At 46.5% G+C, this 20,890-nt stretch overlaps 1 protein-coding gene across 3 annotated transcripts in view; it reads right to left on the reverse strand.

The window, feature by feature from the left end:
- Positions 1 to 20,890, reverse strand: part of afap1 (actin filament associated protein 1) — a 77,873-nt gene that overhangs the window by 23,048 nt on the left and 33,935 nt on the right. For all 3 annotated transcript variants that reach the window (XR_014552896.1, XM_083640571.1, XM_083640570.1), the window contains exons 4-7: positions 9,395 to 9,503; positions 8,541 to 8,752; positions 7,742 to 7,921; positions 190 to 276 (exon numbers count right to left, since the gene is read on the reverse strand). Coding sequence is in view for 2 of the 3 variants with exons in the window: in XM_083640571.1 (XP_083496697.1) it covers positions 190 to 276; positions 7,742 to 7,921; positions 8,541 to 8,752; positions 9,395 to 9,503 (588 nt within the window). In the remaining variant the exon portion in view is untranslated. The remainder of the gene's footprint in view (positions 1 to 189; positions 277 to 7,741; positions 7,922 to 8,540; positions 8,753 to 9,394; positions 9,504 to 20,890) is intronic.

Consider the following 20,890-nt stretch of genomic DNA (forward strand, 5'->3'; position numbering starts at 1 on the left):
CATGTAATGAAGTGCTATTTGGCAAAACAATTACAGCTTTTTACTGCCGTGTGCCGCCTGATTGTGCCAAGGAAAGAAGGAGGCCCTCATGGATGCTACAGTATATCAGCGTGTGTCCGTCTATGACAGCCCAACCCCTACAGGAATTTGGGGTCCAGTTAAACCAAAACTCATTTTTAGTTCATTTACCTTTTCCAGTTCGGGTCTGTGCACCGGTGATCCGGATCCGGCTCCGTCGGAGTCGACGCTGCCGTTGACACACACCTCCCTCATCACCTGGAAACATATGAAGGGAACAGCGGGGTTAGCTAACGAAGGCTGCGTTTTACATTAGCGCAAAGCACACGCTCGCTCGCTCGCACGCGCACACATCCTGGAACGGAATTGGATTTATATGTCGCTGCGGCGCCCCGTGTGGAATCTTAGGGGTCCGTCCGAGCCGTGATCATAACGGATGGGTGGATCCAACGGAGGTTAAGAAACCTGAAAATATTTCGTTACACCATCGACGCCACATAATTAAACAGCTCATTCCTTCAGGCTAGAAAACATGCCTCTGGGTAATGCGCGCCACATGTACGCCGAACTCCACCTCCGATACCCCATCATGCGATTGAACGGCAGCCAAGGGATCGTAACGCAACACAACGCATGCAGTATAGTAACTCAACAGGAGGTAAAGTGTGTTTGTGTGTGTGTGTGTGTGTGTGTCTGGAGGGGGAGGGAGGGAGGGAGGGAGTGTATGTGTATGGGGTGGGTTGAAGCCACAGGGCCTGCTACACACATTACGCCACAGTATTTTACTACACCCATGGAACCTTATGCAATATGGCCCATTTGGGGTGAATGAGATATGCAGGGCCCTGGATGGGGCGCCAGCATGCATTACCGTGACCTTGCAGGACTTCAGCCCTGGCGACCCGCCGGCCGATCTGGCAACCCTGGCCGTGCGGGCGGTGACAGGATCTGGCAACCCAGGCCGTGCGGGCGGTGACAGGATCTGGCAACCCTGGCCGTGCGGGGCGGTGACAGGGGGGGTGTGCGACTGTGCGTAGATGAGCGGTGGGCAGCGGCGAAATGAGAGTTTAGAGGAACCGCTGCATGCGCAAGTCGGCTAATACACACGCGTGCGCACGCACACACACACACACACGACGCGGGTGCGCGCACGCACACACACACACACACGACGCGGGTGCGCGCACACACACATACACTCCCCCTTGTCTTCTCCACAAGCATTTCGAACCATCTCTGGCCTGCTGCAGAGCTCCTCAGCTCATTGGTTTTGGCAAGCAGAGAGCATAATTGGGTTTCGCAGGGGAAATGACAGGCTGTGGCTCCATGGGTTTGGCTTGGAGAGCAGCTCGGAGGCCGGAGAACGGGACAGACAGCAGCATAATGTCTATCTCCCGTTGGAGGACCGTGTTGCCAGATCGGGGGTTGCCAGGTCTGACGACGTCCTGCAAATGAAGCCCAAAGCGCGCGTGGGACTGTGTGCGGTAGTTTCGGGGTGTTGAAACACCGCTTTCAATAAAGCGACATGTGGCTGATCGACGAGTTGTTGCTGCTGCACGCTTTCGGCGTTACAGTGGCTTTAACCCATTGATACCTGATGCAGCATTTGTGTGTGTATCCCTTTAAGACCGCGAACCGCGTTAAAGGGATACGCACACAAATGAGGGATATACATTACACGCAAATGCTGCATCAGCTATCAATGGGTTAAAAGGTATTCAGCACTTCGGTAACAAAACAGTCTAGTCTGCAAAAGTATTCAACCCTGACTGACTGCCAAAACATTTGAAAAAAAGACATTCCTTCTTCATTCTTCATCTATAAATAACATTTAGAATTTGAGGGATTTTGAATATATTTTCTTTTCAAAATTCTCAAATTTAATATACATACATTTAATATCATACATCTCAATAGGACTTTAGGGTGTACTGGTGGTTCCTCCTGCATAATTCTGGATCACAGTATGGAACATCAGTGTTACTTGTAGTAAAAATCAAGCTAAAGGGGGCGTGAATACCTTTTATAGCCATTGTATTTGCCCATCATATAGACTTGTTAAATAGCCATGCATTACCAATGCAGCAAACACATCACATCTTACCAAGGTGGTGGTGTTGAGTTTAGTGCATTGTGAAAACACTGTATGCAGATGATATGCATCGCTCCAACAGCCAACAAACCACACTTTCATGCAAGGCAGATTCATCCAGCAATGCACTGCAAAAACACTGTGCAACAATTTGCAGTGGACAAAAGTGAAGGCCTATAGCTGCTTAGCAGTTTCACTGTTTAGGTTGCGTCTCAATGCACACTCAAGCCAGGATGCATAGAACTTACTCCAGCGACGACAGCTTCCCCAAGAAAGAGTGGGGGAAAGAGGCAAGAAAAGACAGAATGAGCAGAAAGGTATTGCGTAATAACCCAGACACAGCAAGTCAACTGTCGGCGCGTCAGCAACGTCAGGGCTGTCGGTGAGTGTCTGTCGTCCTAGTTTTTGCAGTGTATCCTGCACCGTTGGCCCTAGTCTGCCTTGTCAGTGGGTTTTCAGCCAATAGACCCTTCTCACGGGGGCCATTTTGTGTCGAAAAGGCAGGGTAAACACAGGTGCAAGCAAAATACTAATGAGGGTTTCCAACTTCCATGATTGGAATTTGGAAACCCTCATTAGTGTCTTGCTTGCACCTGTGTTTATTCTGCCTTTTCGACACAAAATGGCCCCTGTGAAAAGGGTCTATTCAACACGTTGGCCTCTGTGAGAGAGATCACTCTGATTGGCTGGTCAGCTGGTTAAGTGAAGCCCTCGCTTCTCGCGCACGCACAAGACGTTCTTCTCATTTTTCAATTAGATCTGACAAAGATCAAAGCAGGTCATGTTGAAGCGGGGGTCAAAGGTGAGATGAGGTCAGAGATGGAGGAGGGGGTAAAAAGGGAGAAGAGAAGAGAGAGAAATGCATAGAAAGCAGAGACAAAAACTCTGGGAAGGTTTGGAAGGATGAAGTAAGAACACAATATGGACATGTCTGTTCCACACAAACGTCATTAGGAGACGATGTCTGGTAAAGTCATTACTGTAACTAGTCAGCGTCGGAAAGCCTCAGGTACTCTCCTCGCAATTTTTACATGGCGTCGGTTTGTCATGAGGACATACTGTTGGATGGCGGATTCGACAAGGGCGGGAAAACGTCGTAAGAAATCTTTATTTCCATTATCCAAATCGCTAATGTGAAATGCGAGAATGATTGTTATTGAACTTTTGTGCCTCTGGGTGGAGAGAGGAGATCAAGAGAGGAGGTCAAGAGAGGAGGTCAAGAGAGGAGGGCAAGAGTGGAGGGCTTTCTCTGGGTGGAGAGAGGTCAAGAGTGGAGGGCTGCCTCTGGGTGGAGAGAGGTCAAGAGTGGAGGGCTGCCTCTGGGTGGAGAGAGGTCAAGAGTGGAGGGCTGCCTCTGGGTGGAGAGAGGTCAAGAGTGGAGGGCTGCCTCTGGGTGGAGAGAGGAGGTCAAGAGAGGAGGGCAAGAGTGGAGGGCTGCCTCTGGGTGGAGAGAGGAGGTCAAGAGAGGAGGGCAAGAGTGGAGGGCTGCCTCTGGGTGGAGAGAGGAGGTCAAGAGTGGAGGGCTGCCTCTGGGTGGAGAGAGGAGGTCAAGAGAGGAGGGCTGCCTCTGGGTGGAGAGGAAGTCAAGAGTGGAGGGGTGCCTCTGGGTGGAGAGAGGAGGTCAAGAGTGGAGGGCTGCCTCTGGGTGGAGAGGAAGTCAAGAGTGGAGGGCTGCCTCTGGGTGGAGAGAGGAGGTCAAGAGTGGAGGGCTGCCTCTGGGTGGAGAGAGGAGGTCAAGAGTGGAGGGCTGCCTCTGGGTGGAGAGGAGGTGAAGAGCGGAGGGCTGCCTCTGGGTGGAGAGGAGGTCAAGTGGAGGGCTGCCTCTGGGTGGAGAGGAAGTCAAGAGTGGAGGGCTGCCTCTGGGTGGAGAGGAAGTCAAGAGTGGAGGGCTGCCTCTGGGTGGAGAGAGGAGGTCAAGAGTGGAGGGCTGCCTCTGGGTGGAGAGAGGAGGTCAAGAGAGGAGGGCTGCCTCTGGGTGGAGAGGAAGTCAAGAGTGGAGGGCTGCCTCTGGGTGGAGAGGAAGTCAAGAGTGGAGGGCTGCCTCTGGGTGGAGAGAGGAGGTCAAGAGTGGAGGGCTGCCTCTGGGTGGAGAGAGGAGGTCAAGAGTGGAGGGCTGCCTCTGGGTGGAGAGAGGAGGTCAAGAGTGGAGGGCTGCCTCTGGGTGGAGAGAGGAGGTCAAGAGTGGAGGGCTGCCTCTGGGTGGAGAGGAAGTCAAGAGTGGAGGGCTCCCTCCGGGTGGAGAGGAAGTCAAGAGTGGAGGGCTGCCTCTGGGTGGAGAGAGGAGGTCAAGAGTGGAGGGCTGGGTGTGCCTCCGGGTGGAGAAGAGGTCAAGAGAGAGGTCTGCCTCTGGGTGGAGAGGAGGTCAAGTGGAGGGCTACCTCTGGGTGGAGAGGAGGTCAAGTGGAGGGCTGCCTCTGGGTGGAGAGGAGGTCAAGTGGAGGGCTGCCTCTGGGTGGAGAGAGGAGGTCAAGAGTGGAGGGCTGGGTGTGCCTCCGGGTGGAGAAGAGGTCAAGAGCAGAGGGCTGCCTCTGGGTGGAGAGAGGAGGTCAAGAGTGGAGGGCTGGTGGAAGAAAAAAGGAGGGCTGGAGAAAAAGAGGTCGAGAGAAGATGAAAAATGAGGTGAATAAGTAAATGAGCGAGTGCAAACTACCCTGTGGTCCTAGCAACACTATATCCAAAACACATTCGCCCTAATCTTTCTGGCGGGAAGCCGCTCTAACACACCCTCGGAGCGGGCCAGCAAATCTAACCCTCGCTCACTCTCTGACTACCGCTAATGACGCCAAACGGAGCAGATGGACTTCCAATCCGGGGCTCGAACGCCCGGCCAACTGAGCCCGGTGACGGCTGATTGCGGCAGCGTGACGAACTACATGCACGTCGATTAAACAAACGAAAACACCGGGGCGGCCGCCAGGGTGAGAAACTCACGCGTTCGCTCTGCCACAACATGATCAGTTCAATGTGTTTCCAATATCCAGGCACCTGACTAAATATGTAGCAGAGATCCAGTTTCTCCGAGCAACAATTACTGCAATTGTTGCTGTAGTTTGGGTGGGACAGGGGTTTGTATATTTTCACGGGTCTGGTACCTCGGTTCCGACTGGGCGTGCCCCCCCCCCCCCCCCCCCCCCCCAAGCCAATCAATAAACATCGACTAATTGTCTTGCAGGGCGAGTAATTGAATAGAGGAAAAAAACAGCAAACTGTTTTGGTCTTTGTTTCCTGACAGCCATAAACACAGAGGGGTTGAAACTAGAACAGAGGGAGGAAAAACAGACAGAAAGCAAATACAAGAGGCTGCTGTTTCCATCAATGGTCCGCGGGGCAAAATTGTTCGTTTTTTTTTTTTTTACAAGGCCTTCTCCAGCTTATGAAAAATGGTGCGAACGTGTGCCAAAAGCCCGTTGGTAAAACGGCAGGAAAGGGAATTGTATTGGCAAGGACTAGCGGGCACAACGGTAACTGGGGAGATTTAAAAGTTTCGGAAATGAACAAGAAGGGATCTTAAAATAGCGTACAATAGGTTGTCAAGGATAAAACACGGGTTTCCAGCAGATTCTCAGGAGAGGTGAGGAGGAAAAGGGGAGCGGGGCGGGTGTTTCTTTTCAATCTAAAGACCAGACGAGGCCCTTATTTCCTCCTGACCGTGATTGAAATAGAATAGCCCAGAGGTGCCGGCGCTGCAGTAACAACAAATGGACAGAGGGGTTGAAAACTAGAAAGCGCCGGAGCCTATTTGATGTCGGCGGGGTGGGTTTGTTTTGCAGACTCGTCGAGCGCCCAGAGGGAAAGATCAGAGAGCAGGAGATAGGGGGGAGGTGGTTGGGGGGGGGGGGAGCTAGCAAGAGAGGCCGAGGAAGAATGTGTGATAGAGAGAGACAGAGAGAGAGAGAGAGACAGAGAGACAGAGAGAGAGAGAGAGAGAGAGGGAGGGGGGGGGGGGGGGGGGGAGGTCAGAGGGGAAACTACAAACCAAACAATCTTGACATCAGAGCGTAGTCATCGCAGCCACCTGCTCATAACAAAGTGCTACTCATACAATATCAGGAAAAGCTGCCCATCCTGAAGAAGCAAAGTTATTCTTATAACAGAACTACGCCCTTTACTCCTGAAGAATACTACTCAGAACTAGGCCCTTTACTCCTGAAGAATACTACTCAGAACTAGGCCCTTTACTCCTGAAGAATACTACTCAGAACTAGGCCCTTTACTCCTGAAGAATACTACTCAGAACTAGGCCCTTTACTCCTGAAGAATACTACTCAGAACTAGGCCCTTTACTCCTGAAGAATACTACTCAGAACTAGGCCCTTTACTCCTGAAGAATACTACTCAGAACTAGGCCCTTTACTCCTGAAGAATACTACTCAGAACTAAGCCCTTTACTCCTGAAGAATACTACTCAGAACTAAGCCCTTTACTCCTGAAGAATACTACTCAGAACTAGGCCCTTTACTCCTGAAGTATACTACTCAGAACTATGCCCTTTACTCCTGAAGAATACTACTCAGAACTATGCCCTTTACTCCTGAAGAATACTACTCAGAACTAGGCCCTTTACTCCTGAAGAATACTACTCAGAACTAGGCCCTTTACTCCTGAAGAATACTACTCAGAACTAGGCCCTTTACTCCTGAAGAATACTACTCAGAACTAGTCCCTTCACTCCTGAAGAATACTACTCAGAACTAGGCCCTTTACTCCTGAAGAATACTACTCAGAACTATGCCCTTTACTCCTGAAGAATACTACTCAGAACTAGGCCCTTTACTCCTGAAGAATACTACTCAGAACTAGGCCCTTTACTCCTGAAGAATACTACTCAGAACTATGCCCTTTACTCCTGAAGAATACTACTCAGAACTAGGCCCTTTACTCCTGAAGAATACTACTCAGAACTATGCCCTTTACTCCTGAAGAATACTACTCAGAACTAGGCCCTTTACTCCTGAAGAATACTACTCAGAACTAGGCCCTTTACTCCTGAAGAATACTAGGGGGCTAAAGTGCAACTTACACAGTACATCTAATTTTACCTTGCCAACAATAACATCATTCCAAGAAGTTCAGCCCCATCATGTGAACTATGCTAAAACAATCTATGGTGAGCAATGCTGACGCTGGCGTACAGCAGCATACAGCAGCATACAGCAGGAGTTAAGTTAAGTTATCCTTTATTTATCCCCATGGGGAAATGCATCCTCTGCATTTGACCCATCCTCTACTAGGAACCTTCCTAGAACTAGGAGCAGTGGGCAGCCGCAGTGCAGCGCCAGGGGACCAACTCCAGTGCCTTGGTCAGGGGCACTGACAGTCATGTTATGTTTCTCTTTGCGTCATCTGTTTTTCTTATGGCATTGTCATTGTTCGAGTGACGTTAGCGCTGCACTACTAGCGTGGTGTGGCGTTGCCATCAGTGTTGCACCAACGTGACGTTCTCTCTGCTCCACAGAGCGTGTTGACCTTTGAATGAATTCACCAGAAAACAATCAATTCAACATGATTTCATTGAGCGTGCGGCAGCCGTCAAGAATTGAACCTTGGCCATTTTTCTTGCGGACGCAACGCGAGCAGTCAGTGCTGATAAAGGAATCATTCCTAAGCTGGTGTCCGCGTGAACCGTGTTACCTTGAGCCACTCCTCGGCCTGTTCTTTGCTCTGTACGGCCAACACCAGGGCATCTGCCCCCTGGTGGACGATCCTCAGTTCGTGTTTCTTCTTCTTGCCATCTTTCGGAATGTGTGTGATGCTGCAGCCTGATAGGACCAGCTCCATCTGAGGGGTGTGGTCTTTGGAGGACTTGTAGCACTGGAGGGAGAGAAAAGGGGAGGGAGGTACTGGGTAAACTGGAGGGACTCTGGCTGTGTGTGTGTGTGTGTGTGTGTGTGTGTGTGTGTGTGTGTGTGTGTGTGTGTGTGTGTGTGTGTGTGTACATCAGGGTTCCTACACATTTTCAATTAAACAAATTAGACATCTTGGCCCTGCTAATTAGCTCATATTAGATGAAGATTGTCCTTCACAGTCACAAATATCAGAATATGTGAGATGATTGGCAGGGTTCCTAAACAGTTTCCATTTTAAAACTCCATGACCCTATGTTCTTGACTGGATGTGATTTTGGTGGATATTTGATATAATGCATGCTGGCAGCGGTTAGGTAATAAGAGCATCCCTGTATCTGAACATTATTCTTCATGTCAACACAAACTGTGGACTCAAAGTGGCCCTACAACAACATATTAAGCTATAATTATGCGTGTATCGGACCTTAACCAGAACATTTTAAATACTTTTCCAGATTCCCCCCCCTAAAATTCCCAAACTACTATTCAAGACCTTCTTCTTCTTTTTTTACATTTCCAGACTTTCCAGGCCTGCAAACTGTAGCTCCCCCCCTGGTACAAATGTGTACATAACAGTCATATACCAGGAGTTTGTTATCCTTGATAACGCAGAGGAGTTTGGTCCACTGGCCGAAGCGTTTCTTGCGCAGCAGGAAGGCGCAGATGCGGCTGTCCTTCACCAGGTCCATGGAGGCCTCCTCAGATGGCCACTGGTGACGCATCTTCTGGCCCTTCCCGTCCTCCTCCTCCTCGTCGTATGACTCGTACGAGCTGCTCATGGCGTCCGAGTCATAGTCTGGAGAGAGAGAGGAGGGTTAGAGGGACAGAGAGAGACAGTGAGAAAGGTTGAACAGCTGTTAAATATAATTTTGATGTTACAGTATACAGCATACACTAATATGGAGAAGAGCAGCTATATCATTCCCACTCCTCGCCTCACCTGTTCCTGGACTACAGTATGTAACTTTTACACTCCGCCCTCGAGCATCAAATCTATCTGGATGTAACTTTGATGCTCTGGGACAGTTACCTGGATGTAACCCCATTTCCTCCTGCAGCTCCTTCATATCAAAAGCTTTATTGTGACAAACTAACAGGATGCATTTATTGTGAAAAACATATAGGAAGTGAAATGTGTTTATCGCTCTAAGTTAGCTATTTGGAGCTATTTTTCTCTCTCCAGCAAATCAGTTATAAACACTGAGGTTAGCACAGTAGAGAGTACAAGCAAAAATAGTCAAATAGGGCTGAACGTACAAACAGGAAAGTAAGTAGCATAGTTGGCATCCTGTAATTACTACTTGTGGCAGTAGAGGCCGCTGTTGCTGCTACAGCAGAATTCTACATGTTGGGGCTTCAAGTATGCATTTGTAATTATGAGTGTGTGGGAGTGCATTATGTCAGTGATATGCATACTGTATCTGTATCAGTCACTCACTGGAGGTGATGTACTCAGGAGCCTTTCCAGGACTCAAAGGAACTGCCTCCTCATAGTAGCCTTCTGGTAGAGAGGAGCTGGGCAGAGGAGGAGGCCCGCTGTTTGGAGGCTGGAGAAAGACAGACGTTTGAATTAAGGATAAAGTATAGACTCTTTCATGCTTTTGCACATAATCACACATAAGGCAGTGTTGTGTTCTGTCCACGGTGATTTCTCATTCATATATTTTTGAAGTAGCGGAACAGCAGCCAACTCTGCACACACACACACACACACACACACACACACACACACCCCACACACACAAACACACACTTTTATTAGTATTGACATTTCAAAATTGAGGTGAAACCATACATGTTTGAGAAGCTAAATATGAAATTCCATCTCAATCAAAAATTACTTTGGGCACTGACATTTATAGCTTGGTTGCTTTGCGTTACATGGACAATTAGGTCATTTTTAAATTTAAAAGGCAGAAAGACAAGAAGATGCTCGATGGTTGTAACATTCAGAGAAATTAGCGAAAATGCTGGTGATAATTCTTTCTTATTTGATAGTTATTGCATTATAGTGAATCCAATTCATTGTTTCCACCCTCTTTGGCCAATGTGTGGCATCCTTGACTTGAGCACTAGCAGCACCATCAATCAAAATTAACCATTTGAGCTCCCATTCAGCGACATATTAAAGTAGGAGACCGCAGAAGGGGAAGTAGTTAGTGGTAATGTGTGGGTTTCTGTGGACCCACTTCAAGCTGGCCTTCGTTCCTATCAGCGGGTCAGGCCGGGGGCAATATAGGGGAAGTCATTTATAACCTTATCAGTGGAGCAGGCTCATAATTTGCCTTTGAAGTGTCAATGCAAAACAGAGGCGTCCACTGTGTAAAGAAATAGAAAGCATTTTGCACCGTTACACGACGAGAGATGTCGGAGCGAGTGTGAGAAGAGAAGGAGTGCAGGAAAGCCTGGGAAAGAATGTGTGTGAGGAACTTAAGACTTAGTTATATAGACGACTTATTAGGGAGTGTGCGACAGAGAAACACATAAATGTGAGGGACCAAGACCAGGTTTCAGAAAGCCACATTTAAGACTTGTTAAGACTTTGAATGTCGTCTGGAATTGAATTTAAGACCGATTTAACCCTCCGACACAAAGAAACAAAGTTGGTCAAAGCGGCCTGTTTCTGATTGAACATGGCTAATAAGAGTTGTGAAACTATACTGGGCAGAATAAGGGACACGGCGACACAGTTAATTATTAAGGGCTATGAAGTCAAACTGTGTTTAGTAAAGCAGATATGAGAGTGGGCAATGCAGCGCAAAAACCTGTTACTGCATTGTGAGAAACACAAGTCCTCTAATAATCGGGTTTTGAGACATTTTAATACTTTTTAAGGCCTTCAATTTAAATACTTTAACACCGTTTCTTTTTGAGCATCCGCAGATAACCTGAAGAGACACATACAAGCAGTGGAGTCTGATATGTGCTGCTGTTTGCTCAGATCTCATGGTTTGGGTATGGGAACACTGCATGTCAGAACTGTTTGCAGAGCTCAGATCTCAAGGGAGGCAGAGAAAGAGAGAGAAAGGAACAGTGGGGAAAGGGTGGACGACAGATTGAAAGTGCCAGGCGCTCTCCAGGCGCTCTCCTTGGCATCGCAGCGCCTGGCAAGTCCAGTCTTTCAGACCGGGGGATAGACCGCGCCGCCTGACGTGATCCGTCTTGGCCGCCGGTGCAGCGCGCCATTTCTCTGACGTTTCACCTCTTAAACATAACATCATGGTGCCTATAAACAGCAAATCTCATAATCTCACTGCACATAGAAAATAAATGCTTCATTGGCCGGCATTCACGGCTCAGCATTTCCACACTGCAAAAAGAAAAATGTCATCGTATTGAGTCGGCGTGAAAGTCTCATTAGTCTCTAGTTTTCTTAAAACAAGTGCAAGAATTCTCAAAACAAGTATCGATATCTTGAAATTCCACTTAATTTGTACAAATTCTTGAGGGGGGGGGACAGACTTGCCTTAAGCCATTAAGAATTGATTGTAAGTGTATGTATCTATGTAGGTAAGTGTATGTAACTTTGCGGCTCCATTAGGTCACCCGCAGGGGGTGCTCTTTACACTTCCTGAAGGATTCAGCCCGATCGCACGTAAAATGGCATAGCTGTGGCCGAACACAATTTGCTCACTCACACACAAACACTTTGCATTCCTATTATAGGATTATATGATAATATGAATATAGGGGTATTATGGATACATTTTTAAGGATTTGTTGGGTCTGGAAGTTTTGAGATTAGTAGACTACTGATTGGCCAGTGCTAAACCACCTCAACGCATGTGAGCCTTTGTCAAGCCATTAAAAAATAAAATAAAAAAATAAAAACTTCAGGGCGTCACAACTCATCGCCATGACATCACACACTCCTTCCCCCCTCATGGAAACCCCTTTTTATTTCCCTTTAGCGACTATGTTTCCGTGGCGGGGCCAGGTTTTTTAGAAAGGGGGAGAGAAACTAAACCGCTGTTCTGAGACGCCACGCTATACGGGACATTGGCAACAGCTGACCCAATCAGGCGTCACCACCGCGTGTGATGTCGCCACCCGTCGCCGTAGCAACGTGGAACATGTTGGCTCTTCGTAAAAAGGGCTTGGCCTGAGATGCAACGGGTGACTCCTTCAAAGTGCAGAAAGTGTGTGTCACTGTGCAGTGTGCACATATGAATTCAAAGAGGAAGTGAGTCCAGCGTGTGCGTTGATTTATTAACTCGGTGGTTAACATACTGTCATGGAATAGAACCTGTGGCTTTCTCTGTACAAGCCTCATACGGACTCAAACCAGATTATTGTATGAGCAAAGCTTTTGCAGTTGTCATTTTCTCGTGATTTGTTTCTTGCAAAATGTATTGGCCTAAATACGTCATGGTGAACGCTAGAAGTAATCCATAGTCATTTAGCTTGAGATTATTTTGTTGTGCTTTGGGTGAATGTGGGATATATGCACCATAGAAGTGGATAGGCAATGGATAAAGACTGACTCTACACACACACGCACGCACGCGCGCACACGCGCACACGCACACACACACACACACACACACACACACACAGATCTATTAAGACAATCACACTCAAGACTTCTCAATAACCTTCAAGGCCTTGTTTGGTGAAATTCAAGGACAGCATCTCAACATGTAAAGTAAAAATAAAAAATAAAATAAAATAAGTCCTGGTGAATTCATTCATTTCTATTCTGTATCACTCAGTAACAAGAGGGACTAAGGTTTGGCCTATTGGCTGATATTTGACCCGGGTCTACTCTGTACCACTCAGTAACACGGAGGGAGTCAACCCTCCGGCAGACCAGAGATGAAAGATAAACAGTGAAGAATGACACGCCTCCAACACTGTCTGCCCAGTGCTGCATTAGCCACACTGTTTAAAACTCCCTGACCTGACCTCTCTCTACTCGCTTTCTCTTTCCCATTCATTTCCTCTCTCTCTCTCTCTCTCTCTCTCTCTCTCTCTCTCTCTCTAGCCAAACACTAGTCTACTTTCCCTCCCTATTCATCTGTCTTTCTTTACTGTTGCTACATGTGGGGGTGGGCGGGGGGGCGGGGGTCTTAAGTCTCATCTACATCTACAATCCAGTCTTAAAATCCTATTTTCCTCAAACGGAAGTGGGCAATTTCACAATGCATGTCTTGTGGAATGATCAGGCCTTATTATTGGTGTTATTGTTTGAGAAGATTACTGGTGAAGCTGCATTGGAACCAAGCGTAATTATCTCACCCCATTGCCAAAACGCTTTTGAAGAAAAAAATAAAGATGAAGATTGAACATGAGACTATAACCCACTTGGCAAAGGAGTCCAGAGCGACTTTACGTTGGATATTTTTTGCAGCACCCCCCATATTTCTGTATGTGAAACTTTCTCTCTCTCGTCTCAGTCAATACGTTCACCCTCCCTCGCCCTTGATCCCTTGCCATTTCCCTCTTTCCGTCTATAACTCAAGTGGGAGCCCGGAGGCCTCGAGCGGAGCCTTATCGCGTCTGGTCGGCGTGGGGGGTGGAGGGGGTGGGAGGAACGGCGTGGGGGGTGGGAGGAACAGCGTGGGGGGTGGGAGGAACGGCGGATCGGTGAACTCATTTCTTGGCAAATGGAAATGCCGCCGCTGCCCCACTAAACTCCTCACATCACCGCCTGGCGTCTCACTCCTAAGCCCTGGCCCTGAACATCCCCCCCGGGAGAGGAAGGAAGGAAGAAAGAAAGAAAGAAAGTAACTAACTAGCTAACTATGTAACTAAGTAAGTAAGCAAGTAAGTAACTAAGTAAGTAAAGTCTGCAGCCTCGTATCTCATATCGCAGCTATTTCCTTTTGAAGGTTTCCGAGCAGCAATAACATCATCCGTATTCACGCAGAAACCGATTTGTTTTGGGTAAGCATTTCCCCCCCGAGCACAGCAGAATACATTACATTCCACACTAAAGCAGTGATTCACCACATTATTCATAGCATATTGGGGCCATGGACCCCCGTTTAATGACATTTTGTATCTCAAACTCAAATCTGAAAATGTGTCCAGAACTCCATGACTGTATTGTAGCTAGAGAGATAACAGTGAAACTAGGATCAAAACAGTAATTGGTCTGCATTCTCTAACTGTTTTTAACTTCTTGTCAATTCAATAATGGCGAAGTTTACCAATTCATCAATTTGCTGGGGACCCCCTGGGCCCTGGAACTCCATCAAGGACCCCCTGGTGGTCCCCCACGTCGTGAACCACTGATCCCACCCCTCTGCTATGTAATGACTCAAAGTTTAACACTGGGGCGAAGGCACGCTTTGCATACAGACGTGTCGTGCACATAAACATGCAATCTGACATTTCATTGTTTTCCACATCGTAATCGGCAAGATGTGTTGGTCCGTGTCCCAAACCACCCCCCCCCCCAGCGCGGTCTCACTCTGATCGGTCGCATCTGCTGCACAGATCTGCAAAACATCCGCTCGCTGTCCTCCTTTCCTATCCGCAAACTCAGAGTAAACTTCGGATCAGGACGGTCGGTCTCCGCAGTGAGGCTTCTGGACCTTCTCAATCCAGATTCTGTTCAATTAGATTAGACTAGATGGAACTTTTATGGTCCCTGTGGGGAAATTGGGCCATCACTGCAGCATAAATCAGGAAAATAAACAATGAAAGAATGAGAGAATAACAAATAGAGTACTGAAGATAAAACAGTCAAGTGAATGACTTGATGACTCAAAGTGTGCATCATCGCTAGCTCTTCAAACCAGGTGCAGAGATGGAAGAATGAATGTATGTACAGAAATGTGTATAAACATGCAAATGCAAGTCACTATTCAGATTAGTAGTAATCTGAATTAGTAATCTGAATCGAATGCAGTCCAATGTGCAGAACGTGCAGAAATTTACAGATGGAGGCGACAGAAATGCAGTTAGCATTTAGGCTACAGATAGTGGTGGAATACATATACTGTAGGGGTGTCAAAAATAATCGATTATAAGATGCATCGCGATGCGGACCTGCACGATTCTGCATCGATTCACAAATGTCAAAAATCGATTATTAAAAAAAAAAGAATTATAATAAAATAAAATATAATGGAAGTACATGCAGTTGTTTATTTTAATTATGGATCATAATACAATGCAATTCTAAATGCACTTTTATTTTAAAAGTAGCCACACAGTGAGAAAAAAGAAAGTGAGAAAAAAAATCATGTATTCGGGAAAAAACGTGATGCATCGATTTAAGATGCATCGAGATGCATCGAGATGCATCGATAATCGTTATCGAATCGAATCGTAGCCCTCTGAATCGTAATCGAATCGAATTGTGAGGCCAGTGAAGATTCACAGCCCTAACATACTGTATAGAGCTGTACAGCATTTGGTAACAATTTACAGTGGCCTTATTCCACTGTATTATGACCCTGTAGTCAAAAGTATTCTAAGTACACAATGTTACTGTGTAGATAGATCCTTGATGAAAATCTCTCTAATACATCGTGTACTTGAAATAGTGTAGCGCACTATTTGAATGGTGCAATTACACAAACACATGTGGTGAAACATGTACAGGTCATGTGCATGGATGCAGATCAAAAATGTCAAAATTCCACAGTCGTAATGTGTAATTAGGGAGTGGTGAGGGAGTCTTGACCTTGGTTTGGATGCTTGCTTGGTGTAGGAGGTTTGTCTGCCGCTCTGGCCTGGCCTGAAACTCACTCACATCCATACTTTCATTCCAAGAATCCATTTTTGCCCTGCGTAGGAGGCCCGCGCTTGAATCAATGTGTCTGCTGCGGTGCCAACGGCAGGCTGGAATGGATCAACTGAGCGGACGGACACACCAGAAAGCCACTCCCTTAAGAAAGGCTTTGAAAAATGGGAAAACTGCATTTCCCATCATGCTTGGCGTGTCACCCACACGTGCATGTGTCTCCTGCTGGTGGCCAATCTAAGAGATTTGTGGATTTTATCTGATGAGGAAAATGAAACCATTTAGGCCAGTAAGGTCACTTGGTCTATGTTAGACTAGTGCCAGTAAGGTCACTTGGTCTATGTTAGACTAGTGCCAGTAAGGTCACTTGGTCTATGTTAGGGTGTATTCACACCTGTAGGTGGTTTGCTTTGTTTCCGATTCAGGTACTTAATTGATACAATTGTTGCATTTGTGCCTTGGTTCGTTTGTGTTCACACAGCCACAAATCAAACGGTCCAAATAGTATTGCCAAGCCTCCTGGGTTGCCAAGGAGACACTCCGGTAGGCTAATAGCCTCTCGGGATGGAAAAAATAATTCCCAGAGATTTTCCAATATGATTATAAGAATGCGTTTTGTTAGACCTAGGCTATGTCGGGTGCCCCGTGTGAGGAGAGAGAGAGAGAGAGAGAGAGAGAGAGAGAGTTATTTTTTTATGTATTTATGTAGCCTATGTAAGCCTATGTATTTATTTAGCCTATTTAGGCTATCGGGAATTTGGAGATAGAAGATCAAAGACCCTCGCAACTTCGATTTGCTATTACTATCACGGAGACTTCGGATTAGCCTACACATAGGCTATATGAACACCTGTCCTGTCAGGAATAAAATATTAATAAATAATTTAATAATAGCCCCTACGGACATTTCGAGGAAGACATGCAATCAGTCTGATTGTCTGATTGAACCAGACAATCTTATCACAAAGAAGTCTGGCTCTGGCTCTGATTACCACGACTTGTTTTCATTTATTGAATGGAGACCAGAGGTAAGTTGATTGAGTTCAAACTGCTGATGTGATGATCCAAAAATCCCCCAAAGTTTATCCATGCAAGTCACAAGTCGCCAAAACAGGATCTGAATGAAGATGTTGTTTTTAAACGATAAAAATGCTTGTTCTTCAGGCCATTACGGACAGCGCAGCTGATTACGGCAGCTGGTTTATCCAAAAATGCGCACTGTTTCCTGCAGTTGTGGCGGATCGAGGTCGGATCACGTTCTCACCACAAACGAACTGCACCAGAGTTCGTTTAAAGCGGACAGAGACCACCCTTTCTTGGCGATCTCGGTCCGCTTGTTTTGTCCCACATCCGAGTGCGATTACTGTGTTCACACCCCCCCAAACGAACCGCACCAAGGGGGAAAACGCTCTGTGTTTCGGAACAACTGCTCCAAACGAGATAGGTGTGAATACACCCTTTCCAGTAAGGTCACTTAGTCTATGTTAGACTAGCGCCAGTAAGGTCACTTGGTCTATGTTAGACTAGCGCCAGTAAGGTCACTTGGTCTATGTTAGACTAGTGTCAGTAAGGTCACTTGGTCTATGTTAGACTAGCGCCAGTAAGGTCACTTGGTCTATGTTAGACTAGTGCCAGTAAGGTCACTTGGTCTATGTTAGACTAGCGCCAGTAAGGTCACTTGGTCTATGTTAGACTAGTGTCAGTAAGGTCACTTGGTCTATGTTAGACTAGCGCCAGTAAGGTCACTTGGTCTATGTTAGACTAGTGCCAGTAAGGTCACTTGGTCTATGTTAGACTAGTGTCAGTAAGGTCACTTGGTCTATGTTAGACTAGTGCCAGTAAGGTCACTTGGTCTATGTTAGACTAGCACCAGTAAGGTCACTTGGTCTATGTTAGACTAGTGCCAGTAAGGTAACTTGGTCTATGTTAGACTAGTGTCAGTAAGGCCACTTGGTCTATGTTAGACTAGTGCCAGTAAGGTCACTTGGTCTATGTTAGACTAGCACCAGTAAGGTCACTTGGTCTATGTTAGACTAGTGCCAGTAAGGTAACTTGGTCTATGTTAGACTAGTGTCAGTAAGGTCACTTGGTCTATGTTAGACTAGTGCCAGTAAGGTCACTTGGTCTATGTTAGACTAGCACCAGTGTAAGGTCACTTGGTCTATGTTAGACTAGTGCCAGTAAGGTCACTTGGTCTATGTTAGACTAGTGCCAGTAAGCACTTGGTCTATGTTAGACTAGTGCCAGTAAGGTCACTTGGTCTATGTTAGACTAGCACCAGTAAGGTCACTTGGTCTATGTTAGACTAGTGCCAGTAAGCACTTGGTCTATGTTAGACTAGTGCCAGTAAGCACTTGGTCTATGTTAGACTAGTTGATGGTAAAGGGACCCTAAAGGGATACTTCATTTTGCTATGTTTTATTCATTACTACAGTATATCACCAATGCATTTTGTGAAAAGGTCGGCCAAGTGCTTTGTTGAGCCTTTGTTGTTAATGAAAGCTTGACGCAATAAAGCAGATCAAAAATAAACATGGCCCTGAGCATCAGTTAGGCATACAATTGGAAAGACATAGTTTCCAAGTTATTACATTTTTATATTAAAAGCAGAGTGAATAGGGTTCATAACAAATTAAAATAAATAAATGGCCGACCAAATACTGAGCATAGTTTGGACCCAACTTCTCACTTGATTGATCACCTCAGTAAACACTTTCCTAATGAGTTTATGTCTCAATCGTTATTTTCAAGTCTTCTTCAACACAGCATGATGTTCATTTAGTAAATGATGGTCCCATTCAGAGTAAAATAAACGATAGAGAGCAGTCTATGTTTTGATGCATGATTGACAGGCTGCCTGTCCAGTGATCACGCAGCTCGCCGATCCTGGATCAATAGCAGTGTATGGGTGCAGCCAAGGTAAAGACGATCAGAGCTTCACACTTTATTGATCCAGGGAAGGGTGTTGCTGAGCACCGTGCTCTTCTCCAGCCCCCCCCACCCTGCTTCACAGTTACACACACTCACATCTGCGAGCTGCCCAGGGCGACCACAGTCTACTGCTGGCCACTGGGAGCTGTGTGCACAACTGATGTTCTCGCTGCCTTGCTCAGGGGGCACGTCGCTGGTAGTTCTCGAGGGGGGAGGGGGGAAGCGTGTTACTCATTCACTTTCCCCCGGCCAGCTTCTCCCAGATGCTCGGCTAATCTTCGAGCTACCGCCCGCCGCCCTATTTATTCGAGCACACGTGTTTTCAGTCTTCTCTCCTGTTAATGGGTCAAATGAACCGTGGACTGACCCAATGACTTCAGACCAGGAAGCTGCTGCACTATCAGCACACCTCCAACCGACTTGAAAGGGATTGAAGCGGGGGTACCATGGATGGACTGTTGGAGTTGATCACTCAAACACTTAAGAGTACAGACATAACCGTCTCAAAGCTCTGCTTAAATAGATCGGTAATCAACTGTGCAATATTTGATTTATGGCCTCGTTTTACAATCCAGTGTGGATTACATATACTTAGACTGTACATACAGTAGGTATACAATTCTATTCTTCTTATATTCATATTTATAACAGTCACTCTACATCACACTTATTGTATATACATTATTGTAAATAGCAGTTACTTGTTTTATGTACCTCCATCAACTCACTGTCCTTGTTTGTTTTGGCTTGTATGCACATCCCCCCCGTGTAAGTACATTGAGAGCAACATAAACCAGAGTTTAAATTCCTTGTGTGTCTACATACTTGGCCAATAAAGCTGATTCTGAGACAGCGGAGCATACTGGAACACACACATCAACAGAGGACACACTGACGCACACACACACACACACACACACACACACACACACACACACACACACACACACACACACACACACACACACACACACACACACACACACACACACACACACACACACACACACACACACACACACACACCTCCCCCCATATTCTTAAACACATGCTTGGGGGCGAGGTCAAGCCAAGGTAAGGCATGGGAATGAGTTAGAAATGGAAGCCAGACGGCAGAAGAAGATGAAAGCACAGAGAGAGAGAGAGCCATCAGCCTGAGGCCTGCCTTTGTCCTGAGATAACCTGGCTTTGGCTCCACTCAGCCAGCTTCTAACGTTGTCCTATTTGGCTACAGATGCAGCCATCGTTAAGGCTGGGCCTCGGCCCTCGAAATAACCCAGTACCAAGTAGTATCGAAACTTCTTCAGTTCAACGATACCTGGTTTCAATCCTTTTTGTAAAGGATATATGGTTTTGCTTGCAGCCAATCACCGCAAGCGTTCTTGTAGCACTAACAGAGGATAGATGCTGAGTAGTTACTCTATATCTTGTTTCATTGTTTCATAATGTTTCATTAGTTTTCTTCCATAACTTAACAGTTGGCAGGAAGGAGACTAAAAACATGCCTTATATAACAGTTAAGCTGTCTTTTTCCTAAGTCCATACCAAGACAAAATACATTTACATAATGCTTCAAAAACATAAAGAAAAAAAACATAAGAAAAATCACTGGAGGCCTCTTTTTGTTGCATTATGGGGCCTATTGACAGATATTAGGCTGACCCCTCGCACTTTAAGCTCTCAGGAAAGTCATCTCGGACACGCCCACACCACACACTCGCTGTATATAAATCTGGGTTATCAGAGGGGAATATTGTGATAATAGACTGTAGAATGCATTATAATATTGTGATAATAGACTGTAGAATGCATTATAATATTGTGATAATAGACTGTAGAATGCATTATAATATTGTGATAATAGACTGTAGAATGCATTATAATATTGTGATAATAGACTGTAGAATGCATTATGGGGTTTTGGTCCAGTGGCTGCTGTCCAGCAGCGCTACTGAAAGGCTCATTGTGTGGGAGAGGAACTCAATCTGGGGCTCAGCTGATTAGCCAGCGCACACTTTACATAAGAGACCTCTCTAATACCATAGAACATAGAACGCATGTGTCTGTCTGGGAAAAGAAACACAGCAAAACAAGACCCAGACAGACAGGCAGGCAGACAGACAGACAAGCAGACAGACAGACAGACAGACAGGCAGACAGACAGACAGTCAGACAGACAGACAGGCAGGCAGGCAGACAGACAGACAGACAGACAGACAGGCAGGCAGGCAGGCAGGCAGGCAGGCAGTTAACAGCCACAATCTCCCCCTGTTTGTCTTGCTGTAAAAAAAAATCCCTTTTGTGCAG

This window comes from Poromitra crassiceps (assembly GCF_964638095.1).
Source record: "Poromitra crassiceps genome assembly, chromosome: 7".
NCBI lineage: Eukaryota > Metazoa > Chordata > Actinopteri > Beryciformes > Melamphaidae > Poromitra > Poromitra crassiceps.